Consider the following 19,709-nt stretch of genomic DNA (forward strand, 5'->3'; position numbering starts at 1 on the left):
GGAATGTGATATTCTAGTCACAAAGAATGGAAACCTTTATTAAACGTGTCAATATAGTTAACACTATTTTTATGTTAATGTTCCAAACTTTATACAATGGAAAAATGGAGGTCCATTTCGCCAAGGTATAAATACATAATTTTAGAACGCAATCCCATTTAAAGAAAAGCGTTTGTCATATGTTAGGGGTAAAGTCTTACTATCCGTCAAATTTAGTTGTATCGCTTTTGTATTAATTGTAACGTACAGCGGCCATCCAAAATGCTTAAACAAGTGTTTTCCCACATTATTTTAGAGTACATTTACATCTTGATTACTGATATAGATACGTTCCGTCTAAATGGGCCACATTATGCAATCGCCGATCGATTCTAGAGTTTGTTTTACCTTCAAACGCACACGACACATTTTACAGTGTCCTAAATTCCAAAACAAAATATTTATTAGAATTATTTAATTATAAATATCGAGCAATTACCAAATATTGCAATAAAATAAAAATTGACACATTGCTTATAACACTTTGCCCATTCCACTACAACAACCAATTGAGCTGCCGTCCTACTGCTATTTACCTAACAGTACATAACAAACCTGCTTACAGTTTATTCAGATTAACATTTGGTCTTTTACAAATTACATTTATTGAAAACAAGCGACATTTTGTTTGAATTTTGTTTGATGTTTAGTGATAAAGTCATCAAGGGCAAACACAATAATAAAATAGTGTTTTAAATCATATATTGTAATGACGGTATATGAATATACATATGTAATGATTCGGTTACAAAAATATCACATAAACTGACTAACTTTTTTATCAAGATAACACATTGAAAACGAATTGCACAGACGAAATATTCTTATATTGTTATAGTAGTTTTATTATCCATATTCATTATCTTAATACTACTTATTAATTCAAAACACAATGTAACATAGAATGGATTTTATGACTAATACGCTTACTGTTTTTCAGAAGAAAAATTCAATGTATTGCTTTAATTAAAAAAATACAGACAGATTATATACGATGACTTGTGTCCTGAGGTAGAAAACATTCTATTATTCCACATTTGTACTCACTAAGGATAAATGGGGAAATATGACATTTAAATAGTTAAAGCAAATTTGTTCAAATGTAACTATTAGCTATACTATGTATAAAACTTAATCAAGATAGTCGTAGCATATATGCAATGAAATGTATATACAAAATTCCCATACGAATGTTTTCCCCATTTACAAATGTATTCCCATCAATATCTTTCAAACATTAATTGGCGCAAGTACACCAATACTGCTAAAAATTGATAAATAGAACTAAAAAGCCTACTTAAAACATTTAAACATCGATGGAAATGTATTCTATGCATTAAGTGGGAAATGTAACATTGAACAATAATATAATCACAATGAAAAATGAAAATCCCATGAGAAAAGGGAAACATCAAATGGAAAGGCTAATTGTGCACACACTTTCCAAACTGTAAAATACATTATTTATTAAGCAAAGATAATCAGTTATTTATCACAAATATCATGTATCAAATACTATTTTCGTACATAGGCATATTAACAAGATTAAGGATACATAAGTTTGCAAAATTTCAGTTTCGAAAAGGTTTTCCGGGGACCGTTTTAAAAAAATGGAATTGCATTCAATTTATGAAACGTGTTAGTTTTCTAATCAAGTAAAATACCATCTCACAAGTTCTTTAAATACCGTATTTTGTATTTGAGAACGATCTATAGTGATGCATCAGCCTGAAGCAAATATAAACAAACATACGCAATTAAGACTTCACATAAATTATATGTACTACGCGAAAACAACTTACAGTGTCTGTAGTTTCCACAGTCCACTAAATGCATAGTCGGGTAGGGATAAGAGCCTGTTGTTACCTAAAGCCCTGGAACAAAAACGAAGTCAACTGAATAAAAAAAAAACATAGTTATACTGCTAAGAAACAAATAATCATGTATTTTAAATAAGCTAAGAAATGGTTAACGTGCATTTGCTTATGCCAATAAGCAGGAGAGACTTTATTCAAACTGCACGTACCAACAACACGCACATTGCATAGTTTCATTAATAAACAGCGCACCTCTAACAAAGCAAAGAAACCTCGCAAACGAAATGACATACATAAGACAATGGCACAAATCAGAGACAGTTCTTCCGTCCATACAACCTCGAAAAACTACAAACAGCGCCTTGTGATTACACAGTAAAGCAACACAAGTAAACACGTCGCTAATGATTGTGAAAATGAAGATGAAAATGATGACAAAGATGATGCTGATAATGCTGAAAATGCTGATGATGCAGATGATGCTGACGACGAAGACAACAACGACGATGATGATGACGACGACGTAGACGTAGACGAAGACAACGATGACGACGACGACGAAGATGATGATGATGATGACGATGATGATGATGATGATGATGATGGTGATGATGATGATGATGATGATAATGATGATGTTGATGATGATGATGATGATGATGATGATGATGATGATGATGCTGATGATGCTGATGATGATGATGATGATGATGATGATGATGATGATGCTGCTGATGCTGATGCTGCTGCTGCTGCTGCTGATGCTGCTGCTGCTGCTGCTGCTGATGCTGCTGCTGATGCTGCTGCTGCTGCTGCTGCTGATGCTGCTGATGCTGCTGACGACGATGATGATGATGGTGATCATACATGATTGTGGTTGAACACGCAAAAGTCGGGAACTTTCTATTGAACACTGTCGACCAACGTTAATTATCCTTCCTGATGTATACAAACATGTGACGTTACATAGTTCTTGTTTGACACAAGGGGATTAATGCGTACACTAATTATAATTATAGTTTTTGATAAAGTGTATGCATGTTCTACGCTAAATCTATGCACCTCTAATGACAAAGGGACAACCATAGAGAAAGTTCTTCCATAAAATCAAGCAGACCATTAACTTACACATATGTATATGGACAATTGGACAGTATGTATTTCAGTACAAATTATGCTAGTGTAAATGACAGTTTTTGAAGTTGATTCAATTACTTGAACGCAGCCCGAAAAAAACATTTCGTAACAGATTGTAACTCAGGTCCCTGAAGTTAAAACAAACAGCGCTACATGACTAAACGTTCAAACAAAACAGGAACACCTTTCAACAGATTCCCGGTTATGATTTGAAGAACACTTAAAGTGAAAATGTTTACTTATCATACAAAAAACATGTAATATCGTAAAATCAATTAATGGGCGATTCAAGTGTACAGCCAGTAGAATTATCTCCAGCGAGCCCCAGCTAAATAACACGTTTACCTGCCTGTTGATCGCTATTTCAAAAGCACTGCAATCATTTATTTATCTATTAAAATCGAATCTGTAAATTAATAAAGGAAAGGCATTTAAAAAACACAATATGTGAATATTACTTTACGTCTATTATTTATAAAATATTCGAATGGTTTGTGTTTGTTCTATTTAGTTAACACAGAAAAACTAAAACAACCTTGAACTCGGAATGTGATATTCTAGTAACAAAGAATGGAAACCTTTATTAAACGTGTCAATATATTGAACACTATTTTTTATGTTAATGTTCCAAACTTTATACAATGGCAAAATGGAGGTCCATTTCGCCAAGGTATAAATACATAATTTTAAAACGCAATCCCATTTAAAGAAAAGCGTTTGTAATATGTTAGGGGAAAAGTCTTACTATCCGTCAAATTTAGTTGTATCGCTTTTGTATTAATTGTAACGTACAGCGGCCATCCAAAATGCTTAAACAAGTGTTTTCCCACATTATTTTAGAGTACATTTGCATCTTGATTACTGATATAGATACGTTCCGTCTAAATGGGCCACATTATGCAATCGCCGATCGATTCTAGAGTTTGTTTTACCTTCAAACGCACACGACACATTTTACAATGTCCTAAATTCCAAAACAAAATATTTATAAGAATTATTTAATTATAAATATCGAGCAATTACCAAATATTGCAATAAAATAAAAATTGACACATTGCTTATAACACTTTGCCCATTCCACTACAACAAAAAATTGAGCTGCCGTCCTACTGCTATTTACCTAACAGTACATAACAAACCTGCTTACAGTTTATTCAGATTAACATTTGGTCTTTTACAAATTACATTTATTGAAAATAAGCGACATTTTGTTTGAATTTTGTTTGATGTTTAGTGATAAAGTCATCAAGGGCAAACACAATAATAAAATAGTGTTTTAAATCATATATTGTAATGACGGTATATGAATATACATAATTTTATGTAATGATTCGGTTACAAAAATATCACATAAACTGACTAACTTTTTTATCAAGATAACACATTGAAAACGAATTGCACAGACGAAATATTCTTATATTGTTATAGTAGTTTTATTATCCATATTCATTATTTTAATACTACTTATTAATTCAAAACACAATGTAACATAGAATGGATTTTATGACTAATACGCTTACTGTTTTTCAGAAGAAAAATTCAATGTATTGCTTTAATTAAAAAAATACAGACAGATTATATACGATGACTTGTGTCCTGAGGTAGAAAACATACTATTATTCCACATGTGTACTCACTAAGGATAAATGGGGAAATATGACATTTAAATAGTTAAAGCAAATTTGTTCAAATGTAACTATTAGCTATACTATGTATAAAACTTAATCAAGATAGTCGTAGCATATATGCAATAAAATGTATATACAAAATTCCCATACGAATGTTTTCCCCATTTACAAATGTATTTCCATCAATATCTTTCAAACATTAATTGGCGCAAGTACACCAATACTGCTTAAAATTGATAAATAGAACTAAAAAGCCTACTTAAAACATTTAAACATCGATGGAAATGTCTTCTATGCATTAAGTGGGAAATATAACATTGAACAATAATATAATCACAATGAAAAATGAAAATCCCATGAGAAAAGGGAAACATCCAATGGAAAGGCTAATTGTGCACACACTTTCCAAACTGAAAAATACATTATTTATTAAGCGAAGATAATCAGTTATTTATCACAAACAGCATGTATCAAATATTATTTTCGTACATAGGCATATTAACAAGATTAAGGATACATAAGTTTGCAAAATTTCAGTTTCGAAAAGGTTTTCCGGGGACCGTTTTAAAAAAAAGGAATTGCATTCAATTTATGAAACGGGTTAGTTTTCTAATCAAGTAAAATAACATCTCACAAGTTCTTTAAATACCGTATTTTGTATTTGAAAACGATCTATAGTGATGCATCAGCCTGAAGCAAACATAAACAAACATACGCAATTTAGACTTCACATGAATTATATGTACTACGCGAAAACAACTTACAGTGTCTGTAGGTTCTGCAGTCCTCTGAATGCATCGTTGGGTAGGGATGAGAGCGAGTTTTCGCTTATATCCCTGGAACACAAACGAAGTCAACTGAATTAAAAACATAGTTATTCTGCTACGAAACAAATAATCATGTATTATAAATAAGCTAAGAAATGGTTAACGTGCATTTGCTTATGCCAATAAGCAAAGGAGACATTATTCAAACTGCACGTACCAACAACACGGACATTGCATAGTTTCATTAATAAACAGCCCACCTCTAACAAAGCCAAGAAACCTAGCAAACGAAATGACATACATAAGACAATGGCACAAATCAGAGACAGTTCTTCCGTCCAAGCAACCTCGAAAAACTACAAACAGCGCCTTGTGATTACACAGTAAAGCAACACAAGTAAACACGTCGCTAATGATTGTGAAAATAAAGATGAAAATGATGATAAAGATGATGCTGATAATGCTGAAAATGCTGATGATGCAGATGATGATGACGACGAAGAGAAGAACGACGATGATGATGACGACGACGTAGACGTAGACGAATACAACGATGACGACGACGACGACGATGATGATGATGATGATGATAATGATGATGATGATGATGATGATGATGATGATGATGATGATGATGATGATGATGATGATGATGATGATGATGATGATGATGATGACGATGATGATGATGGTGATCATACATGATTGTGGTTGAAAACGCAAAAGACGGGAACTTTCTATTGAACACTGTCGACCTTCGTTTATTATCCTTCCTGATATATACAAACATTTGACGTTACATAGTTCTTGTTTGACACAAGGGGATTAATGCGTACACTAATTATAATTATAGTTTTTGATAAAGTGTATGCATGTTCTACGCTAAATCTATGCACCTCTAATGACAAAGGGACAACCATAGAGAAAGTTCTTCTATAAAATCAAGCAGACCATTAACTTACACATATGTATATGGACAATTGGACAGTATGTATTTAAGTACAAATTATGCTAGTGTAAATGACAGTTTTTGAAGTTGATTCAATGACTTGAACGCAGCCCGAAAAACATTTCGTAACCGATTGTAACTCAGGTCCCTGAAGTTAAAACAAACAGCGCTACATGACTAAACGTTCAAACAAAACAGGAAAACCTCTCAACAGATTCCCGGTTATGATTTGCAGGAAACTTAAAGTGAAAATGTTTACTTATCATACAAAAAAACATGTAATCTCGAAACATCAATTAATGAGCGATTCAAGTGTACAGCCAGTAGAATTATCTCCAGCGAGCCCCAGCTAAATAACACGTTTACCTGCCTGTTGATCGCTATTTCAAAAGAACTGCAATCGTTTATTTATTTATTAAAATCGGATCTGTATATTAATAAAGGAAAGGCATTTATAAAACACAATATGTGAATATTACTATAAGTCTATTATTTATTAAATATTCGATTGGTTTGTGTTTTTTCTGTTTAGTTAACACAGAAAATCTAAAACAACCTTGAACTCGGAATGTGATATTCTAGTCACAAAGAATGGAAACCTTTATTAAACGTGTCAATATAGTTAACACTATTTTTATGTTAATGTTCCAAACTTTATACAATGGAAAAATGGAGGTCCATTTCGCCAAGGTATAAATACATAATTTTAAAACGCAATCCCATTTAAAGAAAAGCGTTTGTCATATGTTAGGGGTAAAGTCTTACTATCCGTCAAATTTAGTTGTATCGCTTTTGTATTAATTGTAACGTACAGCGGCCATCCAAAATGCTTAAACAAGTGTTTTCCCACATTATTTTAGAGTACATTTGCATCTTGATTACTGATATAGATACGTTCCGTCTAAATGGGCCACATTATGCAATCGCCGATCGATTCTAGAGTTTGTTTTACCTTCAAACGCACACGACACATTTTACAGTGTCCTAAATTCCAAAACAAAATATTTATTAGAATTATTTAATTATAAATATCGAGCAATTACCAAATATTGCAATAAAATAAAAATTGACACATTGCTTATAACACTTTGCCCATTCCACTACAACAACCAATTGAGCTGCCGTCCTACTGCTATTTACCTAACAGTACATAACAAACCTGCTTACAGTTTATTCAGATTAACATTTGGTCTTTTACAAATTACATTTATTGAAAACAAGCGACATTTTGTTTGAATTTTGTTTGATGTTTAGTGATAAAGTCATCAAGGGCAAACACAATAATAAAATAGTGTTTTAAATCATATATTGTAATGACGGTATATGAATATACATATGTAATGATTCGGTTACAAAAATATCACATAAACTGACTTACTTTTTTATCAAGATAACACATTGAAAACGAATTGCACAGACGAAATATTCTTATATTGTTATAGTAGTTTTATTATCCATATTCATTATTTTAATACTACTTATTAATTCAAAACGCAATGTAACATAGAATGGATTTTATGACTAATACGCTTACTGTTTTTCAGAAGAAAAATTCAATGTATTGCTTTAATTAAAAAAATACAGACAGATTATATACGATGACTTGTGTCCTGAGGTAGAAAACATACTATTATTCCACATTTGTACTCACTAAGGATAAATGGGGAAATATGACATTTAAATAGTTAAAGCAAATTTGTTCAAATGTAACTATTAGCTATACTATGTATAAAACTTAATCAAGATAGTCGTAGCATATATGCAATAAAATGTATATACAAAATTCCCATACGAATGTTTTCCCCATTTACAAATGTATTTCCATCAATATCTTTCAAACATTAATTGGCGCAAGTACACCAATACTGCTTAAAATTGATAAATAGAACTAAAAAGCCTACTTAAAACATTTAAACATCGATGGAAATGTCTTCTATGCATTAAGTGGGAAATATAACATTGAACAATAATATAATCACAATGAAAAATGAAAATCCCATGAGAAAAGGGAAACATCCAATGGAAAGGCTAATTGTGCACACACTTTCCAAACTGAAAAATACATTATTTATGAAGCGAAGATAATCAGTTATTTATCACAAACAGCATGTATCAAATACTATTTTCGTACATAGGCATATTAACAAGATTAAGGATACATAAGTTTGCAAAATTTCAGTTTCGAAAAGGTTTTCCGGGGACCGTTTTAAAAAATGGAATTGCATTCAATTTATGAAACGGGTTAGTTTTCTAATCAAGTAAAATAACATCTCACAAGTTCTTTAAATACCGTATTTTGTATTTGAGAACGATCTATAGTGATGCATCAGCCTGAAGCAAATATAAACAAACATACGCAATTAAGACTTCACATGAATTATATGTAATACGCGAAAACAACTTACAGTGTCTGTAGGTTCTGCAGTCCTCTGAATGCATCGTTGGGTAGGGATGAGAGCTGGTTGCGCGCTATATTCCTGGAACAAAAACAAAGTCAACTGAATTAAAAACATAGTTATATTGCTACGAAACAAATAATCATGTATTATAAATAAGCTAAGAAATGGTTAACGTGCATTTGCTTATGCCAATAAGCAGGAGAGACTTTATTCAAACTGCACGTACCAACAACACGGACATTGCATAGTTTCATTAATAAACAGCGCACCTCTAACAAAGCGAAGAAACCTCGCAAACGAAATGACATACATAAGACAATGGCACAAATCAGAGACAGTTCTTCCGTCCAAGCAACCTCGAAAAACTACAAACAGCGCCTTGTGATTACACAGTAAAGCAACACAAGTAAACACGTCGCTAATGATTGTGAAAATGAAGATGAAAATGATGATAAAGATGATGCTGATAATGCTGATAATGCTGATGATGCAGATGATGCTGACGACGAAGAGAACAACGACGATGATGATGACGACGACGTAGACGTAGACGAAGACAACGATGACGACGACGACGACGATGATGATGATGATGATGATGATGATGATGATTATGTTGATGATGATGATAATGATGATGATGATGATGATGATGATGATGATGATGATGATGATGATGATGATGATGATGATGATGATGATGATGATGATGATGATGATGATGATGATGATGATGATGATGATGATGATGATGATGATGATGATGATGATGATGATGATGATGATGATGATGATGATGATGATGATGATGATGATGGTGATGATGATGATGATGTTGATGATGATGATGATGATGATGATGATGATGATGACGATGATGATGATTGTGATCATACATGATTGTGGTTGAAAACGCAAAAGACGGGAACTTTCTATTGAACACTGTCGACCTTCGTTTATTATCCTTCCTGATATAAACAAACATGTGACGTTACATAGTTCTTGTTTGACACAAGGGGATTTATGCGTGCACTAATTATAATTATAGTTTTTGATAAAGTGTATGCATGTTCTACGCTAAATCTATGCACCTCTAATGACAAAGGGACAACCATAGAGAAAGTTCTTCCATAAAATCAAGCAGACCATTAACTTACAAATATTTATATGGACAATTGGACAGTATGTATTTAAGTACAAATTATGCTAGTGTAAATGACAGTTTTTGAAGTTGATTCAATGACTTGAACGCAGCCCGAAAAACATTTCGTAACTGATTGTAACTCAGGTCCCTGAAGTTAAAACAAACAGCGCTACATGACTAAACGTTCAAACAAAACAGGAAAACCTTTCAACAGATTCCCGGTTATGATTTGAAGAACACTTAAAGTGAAAATGTTTACTTATCATACAAAAAACATGTAATCTCGTAACATCAATTAATGGGCGATTCAAGTGTACAGCCAGTAGAATTATCTCCAGCGAGCCCCAGCTAAATAACACGTTTACCTGCCTGTTGATCGCTATTTCAAAAGCACTGCAATCGTTTATTTATCTATTAAAATCGAATCTGTATATTAATAAAGGAAAGGTATTTATAAAACACAATATGTGAATATTACTATACGTCTATTATTTATTAAATATTCGATTGGTTTGTGTTTTTTCTATTTTCTATTATAAAACAACCTTGAACTCGAAATGTGATATTTTAGTAACAAAGAATGGAAACCTTTATTAAACGTGTCAATATAGTGAACACTATTTTTATGTTAATGTTCCAAACTTTATACAATGGCAAAATGGAGGTCCATTTCGCCAAGGTATAAATACATAATTTTAGAACGCAATCCCATTTAAAGAAAAGCGTTTGTAATATGTTAGGGGTAAAGTCTTACTATCCGTCAAATTTAGTTGTATCGCTTTTGTATTAATTGTAACGTACAGCGGCCATCCAAAATGCTTAAACAAGTGTTTTCCCACATTATTTTAGAGTACATTCGCATCTTGATTACTGATATATATATGTTCCGTCTAAATGGGCCACATTATGCAATCGCCGATCGATTCTAGAGTTTGTTTTGCCTTTAAACGCACACGACACATTTTACAGTGTCCTTAATTCCAAATCAAAATATTTATTAGAATTATTTAATTATAAATATCGAGCAATTACCAAATATTGCAATAAAATTAAAATTGACACATTGCTTATAACACTTTGCCCATTCCAATTAACACTATAAATTACACTGGACACCGATCATGAACTAGGTAAAGTTCTGTTAAATTATTTGTATCATAGTTCATCCACACTGAGTTATAAAGTCTTGTCATTCAAATAATCTAATAATAATTCATCGACATTTCCGAATCAATACTCAACGTTTAATAAAAAGTTAACGAGATCCTCATTTCGAACACAAACCAATATAGGAACAGAAATGTTCTTACTGTTCCTTTATAATAGACGAAGTTCTTTTAGAGTACACAAGAACCTACCAAGCTAGTACGTTTAGTTGACGTCAGGTTTATCCTTCGTGTTGCTTTTAAGAGTTTGTATTTATTTAAAACGTGCATAATCCAAATACTTAAAAACAAATTACCGGAGTATGGACTAACACCCGTTTTAAATTTTGCTATTTTTGTAATTTTCAGTGTCCAAAGTCCCAACCAAGAGTTGTCCCAGACTATAGTCATATCAGTTCTTGTAGATTGCATACGCATTTAATAAACTGATCTAATAACCTGTTGTCTAAATAAATCTCCGACACATGTCCATTAATCAAATTGTATTGTAGCGCCTTTATTTAGATTGTAAAATACAGCGATCGTGTAAAAGAAACCACTTCCCCCATAAACTAATTCCAAAAGTGTATATTTTCTATGCAACAACTGTTTTAACCCTTTTTGATTTACTTGAAAACGAAAGTCGCCATTCATTTCCGTTGCTAGAAGCACGTGCTTTTGAACCCGGCTTAGCAGTGAATTACACTGACAGAGCCAGGCACAGAATCATCCAATCAACAATAACAACGACGCTTTGACAAATGTAAATAAATGAAAAATACTTACTCATTCTGATTGTATTGGAATTAGTTTTTAGGGGCAAGTGGTTGCATATGCATGCATAATGTGACATGCCTCTTTGTTTTAAAGGAATAGGACGCGAGCTATCGATAAAGGGGAGACAAGTCAAAAATATTGTTTGAAAGTCTGTCCAAGATTTATTCTCATGGACAAACGGGCTCGAAATATTGCTTGGTTATCGGCCGACTGCGAGTAAACGGCTGGACAGATTTCTTTGAAGTAATTTTTTTTAAAAGGTTGTCCAAATTGCCCATAAGAGGACCAAGGGATGCTTTGGATTAAAACTATTTTTGACATTTTTGCGGCCCGCGAAGACAGGTCTATGATAAATTTTAGTAAATGACCTTGTTATGATTCCAATATCAGAGGGTGGGGATTTTGTTCAAGCATCATTGTCAATTTTGCTCTCATTAAACATGATTTTATATATTAATTTGAATATATTGGGCTCCTGGGCCCATATACTATCCAGGGTACATTACCTTCACCTGTGTAGAAAAATATGTCAATTCACGATTAAAACGTTGCAGTAAATGTATTTTTAAAGAACCAAGAAGAATCTCTGAATGGCGTCTGAAAGCAATCTTGGTGAAAGCTCTTACATTGTATACTGTTACTGCCATAAAGTAAAAAAAAATAGAGATGAAGTATTTGATTTCAGGTATAAATTATTTAAATGTGGTTTTATTGATAAATTAATAGAATGCTTGTTGATATCAATATATTTATGATAATAATTATGTTGTTCATTGAGCAAATAAGGTTATTATGTGGGTCGTCATCGTAGCGCTGAAATTTGGGTACTACTTTTTTTCCTTAGCTCCGACCTAGTGATGTCAAAAATATACGACAGCTACTCTAAGATAAATATAACATTTATAAAAATGATTGAGCACATCTACGTCACAGGGACATGTGTGAAATAGGCATTTAAAAAATATGATTATCTAAGAAGGCAAAAATTAACAAACAATAAAAAGCCAGAAATAGCATGCGTTAAAATCATATACTTGATGACTGATAGATTCACCTACGGTGTGTTTTCAAGCTTTTTCAATTTATAAAGATCACACACCAACCCACGTTTTCAACAATTTTACATCACCTATATAATATAATTACGTACAGTTAGTGGTGTTCACTCATGAATCTACATGTACTTTTATACATACCGTAGTCAGTTGTACAATGCAAATTACATTTTAATAATAAATTAATGTCAGAAAAAATTTAAGAGTGTGTATTCCCATTATTTGGGATAACGAATCGTCTCTACTTAACATACTGTGTTTACAGAAACACAGGCTCGCGCTATTGTCAGAGGACAACTTTACATGGTGTTTTAGAAATCGCCATCTAAAATTGATTCACTTGTTGTATTGTCAGTAACCAGGTGCAGCAAAATTTAAGCGCAGTGATCAAAGTTAATATGAGCTCTATCAAATCTGTTTTTATCTTTTTGATAATTGATGTAAAACATTGCAGAAATCATCTTATATAATAGATAATAATATACTTAAACATATCATGGCTGTTATAATGTATTAGCCCATTGTTTTACAGAAGAAAATAAACAATAAATTGCTTTTATCATATAATACAGACTGATTCTATACGATGATCTAAATCCGGTCACAAACATACTCTTATTCCAAGTTTGTAGTCCCTAAAGATTAATGTTAAAAACTGCACCCAAATACCCAGGTGCACAAGTTCACATGCTTTTTTAGTTTAGTAAATGATCTGCATGACTCTAGAGGACATACTTTTTAGTCAAGTTTAATTTTTTTTTTAAATAATGGGCTTAAAATCTCCGAATATGTGAACACCTTATTCTAAATACCCAGGTACGCAGGTTTACTTGCTAATAATAAGTTTAATTCACTCTTAAAAAATAGTTTTCGAGTTTCGCTCGAACGCATAATAATGCACTACCCTTTATATTACAATACAGAATGTTCCGTTAAAAGAATTTAACACGTACGTGTATATAATCTGGTTACATCAGTAAATGAAGCATAACAATTATGATTTAATCATCAAGAAATATTATTTAGAAAACCATTTTTATAAAATGGGTACACAAATTCAACTTTAATTAGTTGGATTGTTTCCCATTGTAAAACGCCTTCCATATGGCTGGCAAGGGACCCACTAAGTTGCCATCAAAATAGTAAGACCCACTCCCAGGCCAAACAGCTCGAGATAAACCGGCTGAGAACTTTGAAATAGATGGGCTCTATAACAGAAATAGGCGGAGGTAACACTTTTCTTCACGACGTCATTACATCGTGGTCTGCAGCAAATGCAATATACAAATCACAGCATTCACAAAAACGCATCAAAAAGGAAATAATATGGAACAACAAGTCAATAACCGCCAACGGAAAAAAATTATTTTATCGCGATTGATATGACAGAGGTATAAAATACGTATACCAACTTTTTGACTTTAGAAATAAAACGATGTATAATTTTGAAAACATTTAATACCTCTACGACATCAATAGTAACGACGTTATGAAATTCAATACCTTAATCACATCTATCCTAACAAAATATAAAAGTGAAGAAAGCATAAATGACCTCGATATCAATCAACCAGACGACACTTTGTCAAAAGCGCTATTAAAAACAAAATGCACTAATAAATTTATATACAATATTCAGCTGCAAAACGAAGGCAATGACATTATTGAAAACAAATGGAACACAAATTTTACTGATATAGACTCAACCACGTGGAAAAAAAATCTATATCTTACCCCAAATTTCAACTATAGACATGTCTTTACGCAGCTTCCAATATAAATTTATCATGCGAATTGTCCCCACAAACACATATCTTTTTAAATGCAAACTTAGCAACAGCACTTTATGTGATTTCTGTCAATCACATATTGAAACAATAGACCACTTATTTTGGGAATGCCAACACGTTCAAATGATATGGAAAAAGATGGAAAACATTTCTTGTCAGTAAAAACATATTAATAAAAATTAATAAAACCAATGCTTTCTTTGGTTGCACTGAAAAAAAAACTACACTCAGATGTATTTAACTTTATTATGATGCTAGTAAAATCTTCAACATTTAAAATGAAATATAAAAAAAGCATACCAACTTTTCCTCTGTTTATTGAATACCTAAATACGAGAATAAAAATTGAATCTGAGATTGCCCTCGTAAAAAATAAATATGAACAACACCAAAAAAAATGGGTTCAATTCAGGTGATTCATACCTTCTACAAAACATGAATAATGCTATTCAGACAAATGTAATGGCAAAACAATTTTTAAAAATTCCTTCTCAATAGAAAAACAAATACTCAAAACAATTCGATTACAACACACCTTGTTGTAAAATATTTTCTTTTCCTTTTATTTTTCTAGATAATAAACCTTCTGTTTCGTAAAAACAACTTAGTAATTTTATGTTTTGCGATAAATCACAAAGTTCTTTATATGACATTGACACTTTTAACATTGTTTAAAATATATTCACGCATACGCTAAATATTTGACATGTTAAAGTACAAAAAGGTACATTTTTCAAACACTTTCTTATGTAATCCGTTTTTTGGTTATTATCGATGTATACTACATTGTAAAGAAATGTGAGAAATAAATGAGAAAAAAGATGGGCTCTCTACAGAAGAGTACCGGGATAGCAGCCTTGAAGAATTTTAACTGGTTGATAAGGCGGGAATTTCCTCATACAAACAACTCCCTCCCTCATAACAATCTAGGTAAGCTGTTGACCTACTCCTCCCTACATATACATCTAGAGCTGGTAGGTGCTTCACTAGGCTGTAAGGAACACAATATCAAACAAAAGATGCTTTTTTGGCTTAATTATCTCTTGTATTTAATTCAAAGCGATTTTAAAGAGTTAATTTCAGAGTAACTTACAAAGAATGTTTATTTCAGACTGCGAGAGGGGCTTAAGCACAATGAAAAGGGTAGAAAATCGTGCTCGCCTGAAGTCTGCTGTTCACAATGCTCTGATGATGGTCAGCATAAAAGGACCAGACATTGTTGTAGTGAACTTCGGAAAATGACGGATGCTTGGCACCAATAAAGCCTTGGAGAACAGTTTGTTTGAAGTTACCAATATATATCTGTACACGTATGGTAAAATATGTATTTGTTCAATCATTTTGCGTTCTAATGCCTATTGTTATTTTGCTTTTCATTTAATATTTTATTTATTTTTAATGGAATAAATTGGGAAAAAAAATATTGTGTTTTAATTGCTCCCAATAAGTATATGTAATAAGTATAACTGTTGTTTATATTATCAGTAAACTTGTTAACTGCTGTCGTTCTTTAAATCAACACCGGAAACCTTATATATATATACCTTAGTCAGTTGTACAATACAAACCACACTTTAGTAATAAATTAATGTCAGTAGTAAATTAAAAATTGTGTATTCCAATTATTGGGGATAATGAATCGCCTCTTCTATACATACTGTGATTACAGAAACACAGGCACGCGCTTTTGTCAGAGGAAAACGTTTCATTTTCTTTTAAAAATCGCCAGCTAATCACTGGTTTGATAGTAACCAAGTGCAGTAAAATTTTAGCACAATGATAATAGTAAATATGATTCTTATCAAATTCGGTTATCTTTTTGATAATTATTTTATTTATTGCAGAAATCATCTTATATAAAAATCGAATATTTACTTTTAAGCATTTACAAAACTAACCATGGGAAGAATACATCGACATAAGTGACGCGCGGAGGATGTCGTCCGTGGTTACCTTCTTGCCAGCCTGTGAAGTAGTACATTGTTTTAATTGTGCCGCTTTGCTACATACAAGTGTTTGTATTCCGATGAGTTCTATTGCATGCGCTGTCGCCGTATTATACGAGTGCGAGAACAACACTTTTATGTAATATTCGATTTATAATATGCAACATATCAAAAACAAGTCGAAGTATTATTGAAAACAATTGTAGTGTTGTAAATCGGTATATTTACACAAAATAAAATCAAAACGCATATAATATAGTAATAGGCATGTATGCATGAATGCATGTTATGTTTACCCAATAACAAGTTTCTTGTTCATTGTGTACAAAACGAAAAAACATTTCGGTATGTAAAGGAAATTTACGATACTTAATTTAAACAAACTTAGTCTGTTTGTATTGCTTTTAAATACTGAAACGGATTTCACGCCAAGAAATGCGATACTCCAATCTAGTTTATAATAGTTCAGAATAAAAATACCGCATTATTTTTGCAAGAATTTCTAAAAGTTTATAATAAATATCGACTGTGACATGGCGTTGATGTTCCAGTGGGTTTTATCTCAAATATCGATAATGTTATGTTGACTCATTCATATAAGTTACCCTTCCCTAAATTAAAGAATTTGTTTTTTCGATGGCGTTGCATATTACCTCTTAAGAAACCTTAGTGCAAAAAAGTCTTAGAGAGCTACACTAATTACGGAGTATGTCATTGGATAGAAATAGTTGTGTATGTCTACACAGAAGACCTTATGTACAATAAAATGGTATAATACAGTTAACTCCCAAAACAGTATCATTACTAATGTGCTCGTCACGCTCTTAGATTATATGTGACTATAATTTCGCCGGGTATAACAAATTATTTAATAAACATATTTGCGAGTTCGTACGTTAACTACAAAGGAAGTTATTAACCGATATATTGTATGCATGGTGATGTGCAAGTGAAGCATTTATATTTTACATGGCAATATCTTCTCTGTACTGTGTATGTAGGAAGAAATCCTTGTTTGGGACGTTTAGTCACTGAAAAATGCGCACTTAAAGTTAAAAAAGTGTAAATGCTAAATTGGATTAATGGTAACGTGAACATGACGAACTATTTCGTAATAGTTATATCGTTATTTCGTAATTGTGAAATCAATAATATTATATTTATTCGAACACATTTGATTTATTTATTATCAATACCCCTTTAAATTAGCAATAAACCAGTTCCTTATTCTAAATCTAAGAAGGAAATCATTCTAATTATCAAAAATCACATGCAACACACGGTACCACATAATTATAAACACCATTATTCATGTATTTCTATTTCAAAAAAAGTTGTACATACATATTTCTTCTTCAAATTTTAGCTTACTACTACTGCTCATTTTTTCGTTGCCAAATAAGGAAAATTATGTAGTTCTTACCTCAATCAGCATAAACAACTGGCATTTCCAACTTTACAAAAATACAAAGACAAAACTGTTTCATATTATTTTCGACGAAAAGTATGTCATGATAAGACGGAAATCGTTTCATTATCTAACCACAAATGTTTGCTGTACTCTATAGTCGGTATGGAAGTCGTTCTTGAAAGACTGAAATGCTACCGAAATTTGCCAGTTCGCTATATACAACACAGTTTTACTTCACTTTCCTATCGAAAAGTTCTGTGCTAAGATGTTCCATTAATAAGAAACAAAGATATTTTTATAGATTCGCGTCATGCGAAAATGGGTCTTATGCCATATGCAGCTAGCGTAGCTATGGCACAGCATGCGCATTTCGCAGTGCGTCAGGAGATACATAATGAGACCATGAAACCTAGCGCCCTTGCGCAGACAGGGCTTTAGCTTCGCTAGCCATCGCGCCATTAGACCTATTTTCGCATGACGCGGCTAGAAAAGTATGCTTTGAATGTGTCAAAAGAAAACTGCATGTCGAAAAAAAACTGCATGCTTATCAAATATTTGAATGCTATATATTTCGATGGTGACAAAAGTAAACGCATAATAAACAAAGTTAGGACACGAATGATATGATCTCACGTATAATAATTTTTATTTACAAACATTTACGTGTAGTTTGAATACACGTGCAATTAATAACAAAAATTTCAGCGGTGAATATGCGGCAAACAATCGACAAAAATCAACAACAACAATTTAAATATTTCTGTTAAATTAAATTATTTAAAGCGTATATTCAAACTTTATTTTTAATTCTCGATATTATATTTTAGATTTCCGATCGACAAAATCGTCAATGGCAATTGAATCTGTCAACTCGCGATTAAAGTTGAAAATGTAAAAGAAAATGGCGATTGTCCAAAAATCAAGGATACTCTATAAATGATATAGTATTAATTAGTTTCACAGAGCTCGCTCAGCAGCTGGAGCATGCACGTCGCGATCGGGGGGAGAGTCACTGGCAGAAGATTTTATTGATTACTCCGAAGAATCGCCAAGCGGAATGGTAATTGTCCGTAGGAGGATAGTGGTTTCACTACATCGCCTGAAGAGGGTCGGATATGGGAACTTCTTCGGGCGGCTCTATTAATCAAGCGAGTACCAATCCCTCGACCCGGACGTTCTCTCCTGCTGACTTCGCTGACTCCCAAAACTTGGAAGGATCGCTAAGCGGAATGGTAATTGTCCGTAGGTAGATAATGGTTTCACTACATCACCGGAAGAGGGACGGGGAAAGCGGAGGTGGCAGCGTAGAGGACGGGCGTTGCTGACCTTGGGCAGAGATACAGGCAAGGATTACGAGGGATGGCCCTATGAAGATAATGGAAGTGTCGAAGAACGGCGGTTCCCAGAACGCTCAATGTGCTGGGGAAACCGTTCTTGGGTTCGAGTCGACAGCTTGTGGCGTCTAGAGAGGCCATACAAGCAGCGCAGTGCACGGGAAGCGGGAAGAATATCTTGTTTAATTTTCAGCACTCCCTTTGCAGAATAACCTTGTCCTTTTCAGGAAAACGGACATGAATTGTCGTTAAATTGTCTACCAGTGCACATTTAAGTGTCATTTGCCACCTTGCACTGGTCTATTTGGATCAAAATTATTTCGTTGGCGAATACCCGGCAGCCGAGGTTAATTTCGCAAAGCAAATAACAG

At 32.8% G+C, this 19,709-nt stretch overlaps 1 protein-coding gene across 1 annotated transcript in view; it reads right to left on the bottom strand.

Moving 5' to 3' along the window:
- LOC127872193 (leucine-rich repeats and immunoglobulin-like domains protein 3) overlaps positions 1-19,479 on the bottom strand; it is an 89,826-nt gene extending 70,347 nt beyond the window's left edge. The window contains exons 1-3 of the mRNA XM_052415522.1: positions 19,271-19,479; positions 8,743-8,814; positions 5,386-5,457 (exon numbers count right to left, since the gene is read on the bottom strand). Of these exons, the coding sequence (XP_052271482.1) occupies positions 5,386-5,457; positions 8,743-8,814; positions 19,271-19,479 (353 nt within the window). The remainder of the gene's footprint in view (positions 1-5,385; positions 5,458-8,742; positions 8,815-19,270) is intronic.
- Between the last annotated feature and the right edge of the window lie 230 nt (positions 19,480-19,709).

The sequence above is a fragment of the Dreissena polymorpha genome, chromosome 3 (assembly GCF_020536995.1).
Source record: "Dreissena polymorpha isolate Duluth1 chromosome 3, UMN_Dpol_1.0, whole genome shotgun sequence".
NCBI classification, from domain to species: Eukaryota; Metazoa; Mollusca; class Bivalvia; order Myida; family Dreissenidae; genus Dreissena; species Dreissena polymorpha.